Source organism: Ananas comosus, linkage group 15 (assembly GCF_001540865.1).
Source record: "Ananas comosus cultivar F153 linkage group 15, ASM154086v1, whole genome shotgun sequence".
NCBI lineage: Eukaryota > Viridiplantae > Streptophyta > Magnoliopsida > Poales > Bromeliaceae > Ananas > Ananas comosus.
The window spans coordinates 10,466,470-10,471,131 of record NC_033635.1 but is presented as its reverse complement, the minus strand read 5'-3'; the positions used below and the strand labels follow the sequence as shown (position 1 = coordinate 10,471,131).

At 36.6% G+C, this 4,662-nt stretch overlaps 1 protein-coding gene across 1 annotated transcript; it reads right to left on the bottom strand.

The window, feature by feature from the left end:
* On the bottom strand, positions 696 to 3,478 carry LOC109721118 (type IV inositol polyphosphate 5-phosphatase 9). The gene is made up of 8 exons (XM_020248540.1): positions 3,392 to 3,478; positions 3,103 to 3,269; positions 2,915 to 3,022; positions 2,508 to 2,805; positions 2,146 to 2,330; positions 1,507 to 1,615; positions 1,269 to 1,420; positions 696 to 1,154 (listed from the first exon to the last, which is right to left on the bottom strand). Exons 1-8 carry the CDS (start codon positions 3,413 to 3,415, stop codon positions 908 to 910), a joined length of 1,290 nt encoding a protein of 429 aa, XP_020104129.1. The 5' UTR covers positions 3,416 to 3,478; the 3' UTR covers positions 696 to 907.

Below are 4,662 nucleotides of genomic sequence, written 5' to 3'. Positions count from 1 at the left end.
ATCCACTTATATAAGTGGTCTAACTACTTAATTACTTACCACTATCAAGTCATGTATATTCCCTCCTCTAACTATCAAATAAATCACTTGGTGGGGATGGACTTTTTGATATTATATAGTTAAGAAACAAGTGGTCATACATCATAAGGACCAATTTAGAATTTATTGATATAATTAATACACTAAAAAAGCCAACATATATTGACCTTTCCCAAGAGCTAACTAGATCCCTAACATATATATATATATAATAAATTGTATTATCCAACAAGGAAATAATATTTAACATTAGTGACTACCAATGATAGAAGCACAATATATGATGAGACATAACCTCTTCTTTGATTCCTTTAACTTAGACAAGAGGAGAGAGACACAGTAGTCATAAACAACCCCACATGTATTTTTCTACAATTGATCCACCACCCCCACCAAACTATTGGCCCTTTTCTTAGTTGTCATTGATGAAAGAAACCATATGTGGACAAAGAATATACCCAATTGAAAATTTTGGTCCATGATGCTTGTTGCAATTGTTTAATTTTGTGTTCATAGTTCATAACCCACCTCACTCCAATCCACACAAACTTTACAATGTAAGCAAAAACTTGTCCTTTTCTTACCCACCCACAATAGTTTATAGAGGCATCAAATCAATGCACAATGTAAATAGTTGCTAATTAAACTCCATGCAATTAGTGTAATTCTATACAAATTCACATTTCTACATTTTCTATATTTGAGAGGAAAAGATGCATTCAAAATAGCTTTTTCCTACGTTCTCTTATGTACTATCGTTGATCGATCGATGTCTTCTAAACATTAGAAGTTAGAGAGTTCATTGGTTAGGATTCATCATCATGTACCAAAAAAAAATATATATATATAGAACAAGATGGGGCTAAGCTTAAATATTTTCGCTGAATCTTCCACTTCTGATATGCTCATCTTTGCGAAACAATTCACCATGGCCTTTTATTATATTGAACCTCTCCGACAAAAAGAAGCTTCTTAAAGAGTTTGAATTTCTCATGAAAGCTTTAACCTCCACAGTGAAAAGAGCTATCACAGGTCGGTGATCCGACAGCCTCGACTCGCACCGATCGTACCGGTTTTGCTTCATGCCCTTGCCATGCCAGAGAATCCGGTCACACCTAAGTAAAAGGAAACATAATTAAGAAAAGAATTCATTAAATTCACAACAATTCTTATGAAGTTTAGTTCAAAATTTACATGAACACAAATTTTAAATATTTGTTAGTAGTTACCATGCAGGTGCGCGCTTTTTCTCGCCTTTTTTGCCTTGAATGCACCCGTAATATTTGTCGGAGTTCGGATAATATTTGTAAGTAGGGGAGAATTTGATAGCACCCTCGCACCAACCTTCGAAAGCTCGACCTTCCAAAACCTCCCCGCGTAACTGCGTAAATTATGAGTAAAAAGATCAGATGATTTGATCATTAGGATTTTTATCTTATTTGAGATCGAACATGTGTTAACAAATACCTGATCATTCTCTAACAAAACTTTCCATTCCTTTTGTTCCACTAATAATCGCGTCATTGATCCGGGCAATGAGATTCTATAGTTCAAGTCTCCGAGCCAGATTATTCGACTGTGCACGTACATTAATTAAAAGAGAAACGAAACCAATTAGCTCAAACTTTGAAACAAAGTTAAATAATACAACTTGTTGAGATTTTGTTAATATTCGTGAATTGTACCCTCATCATATATAGTCGATAGAATAGATTAATATGCTACAACTTGTATCGCTTTCTTTTTTGCTTTAGGTAATTAAACCAAGCTAGTGGTGTTTATTTTGTGAATTGGATCCACTAACTTTTGAACCAGATTGGTCTAAATTAGCTAAATTACAAACAATTTGCTTAAGTTTTAGTGGTTAGCTGATGTCGTATCATGATGTGACAATTCCTTAATTTTTTATTAAACAATAACATAGGCATTGATTGATTTTAGATCAAGCAGCGCAATTACCTATTTATACTTTTTTTTTTGTAATTGAGCCTAGCTACAAATTAAGAGATAATTTCTTGAGATCAAACTCACAGTTTAAATCAACAATTTATCGTCACTCGATACTATGTCTTATGTAGTAATAACAATGAATTAATGTGTACTTACTCATGATCTAAGATCTTTCGCGGTAAATCGAGGGCATGATCACGCGGGAAACTCGTCCTTCGCAGTATCTCCATGGCATCTGAATTTCTATGCATCTCATCCCCTTCTTTACCTCCCGACGCCAAATGACAACACACGAAGCAGAAGCTCGTATTGTGCAACCAAAACCTAACCGATACCGAACCCTGCACAACCAAAATTCGAACACAAAATTGGAAAAAAAAAGAAGAAGAAAAAAAAACAATCTTAATCACACTAAATTATCTTACATCCTAGCTACCTAGTAGCTTTTACCTTAGTTAGTAAGTAAGTGAAAATTCATGAAACACTACTCCCTACTTTGAAAATTACAATATATATACCTTGTTTCCTAGGCAACCAAGTACACCGCAGCCGACACAGGAGACACTCGGGTGGCGAACGTAGCTTTGAAGATCGCCTCTCACCCAAACTGACACCAGAATTCCGACCATCTGCTTGCTCACGACGCACTGGAAGTCTCTTGCGAAGCTCTCCTCTACCTTAGATTCTTGGTCCCCATTGAAGTTGCACAATGACTTGTTCAATGTATCCCTAATAAGTAAATTCCACTTCGTCGAGATCCGGTTCTTTTCGGGCCCTAGGACGTTTTTCGCGCTAAGCGGGACGATTTCCTGGAACCTGCATGGATCCAGTTACTAGCTATCACTATCTAGTCCACAACAACATGCATCAAATCAAATCAAAACTTGTAAACTTTTCTCAAGTAAGGAAATAAATAACTATGTACCCGAGAACATAGATGTCGTAGGAGTTGTTCTTCGTGTCTAACCAATCTTCCAAGTTGAGATCATCCGGCGGTGCGACGCCTCCGACATTCCATGTGCTCGAGAAAAGCCTTAATGCGGAAAACTAATTATATCTATATTGTGTTCTAAGTTTGTTTTTTCAGAAAATGATAATTTGTTTTAGGCTTACTTGAACTTGTGAGTTTCCTTGGGATCATTGAGAGTAGTCCCCGGCGACTCAGTGTGTTGGTCGGCTTTCGCTGCTTCTACAATCATTTCGGAGCTTGGAAAGTCTGCGACGAAGGAGCTCATCGGCCTTCGGAACAGCTTGTTGGCCACCAATCTTGGCCAAATAACCTAATAATCCATCATTTTGCTCCTTTAACTTGTGCATATATATATATATATATATATATATATTGTGTGTGTGTGTTAGAGAGAGAGAGAGAGAGAGAGAGAGAGAGAGAGAGAGAGCTTACTTCTTGCTTGTGGGTTTCTGGCATGGTTATAGGGGGGGAAAAGAAGAGGGAAAGGATAGGTTTGGTTTGAAAGAAAAGAGTAGGAAGGAAACAAAGGTATTGGAGGAAAGGAGCTTTAAATAGATAAAAAAGTAAAGTATTTTTAGCATCTGTTGCTTTTAGTTCTTATTATTATCATCATTTTCATTTATGGGGAAATTTGTGTGGGGCCACCAATCCAAAGCCCTGCAAAGCACTAGGAGGAGGCAAGAAGCTGTTGGGCACTGCAAAATTTGGGATCTGTTTGTCAGAGAGCATGTCATTGGTGGGAATAATTTGAGAGTGAAAATAAGTCCTGGAGAGAAGGACAAGAAAAGAACCTGCTGGGACCAGTTTTGCTTCTCTCGAGCTCATCAGTTAAGCACTTTTAAGGGGATAGGTAAGGTCCAAGAACTTTCTTAACACACTTGTGCAACTTGTGTTAGCCCACTTGCGCATTTGGGCTCATGTAAACCTAGCTAAATGGTCCAATCGAGTCACCGAGTTGAGCTTCGTTCAACTCGGTATGTTAATTTGACTTCAATTTGAAACCAATTATTCTTTCTTCTTTTGTTTAGCGGTAAGCTCGGATACACTATTCTAGTAAAGCTGTTTATAGAAATATTAATACCGTGCGTTTATATTGAAGTCCTTTCAAAAGCTTGCATCGGCAAAAGCAGAAGCGTTTGGGTCGTATTATTGTGTTTTAACTTTTCACCATAGCGAAAGCTCAAAACTCGTGAGTTGACTCAGTTGAGTTAGCAATTGAGTATTTTAATGATGAGGTTGTGTTGATGCAATGTTTCACTGGATGCAACCATGTGCAACAAAAAGAAGCACTACCAAAAGGAGGAGGATGAAGGTAGGGGATTGAAGCTACATGATCTCCTTTGAAGCCCCACAATGATATGCTTATTTTAGTAGTATTTTTGGTACATACCCAACCAAATAATAATTGGAGTTTTATTGAGGCCAAAATGATGCAACATTCATGGCAAAGAATTAGGAGTTTAATTTCTTGTGGACAAACAGTTCAATAATGCAATTTCAAGTTATTTTAACATTAGAATGTTCAATTATGCAGCATGATTAGAATGTACAGGTCCAAGCTATAGATCTAGGCATTTAGGTTCGTCCATATAGGGAGATTCCTCAATTTTTTTAACAATTTGGTCATAAGTTTTTCTGTATAAAAACTATTCTTATTTGCAAATTGCTAATTATTATATTCCTATTTTTATTATTCATTACAA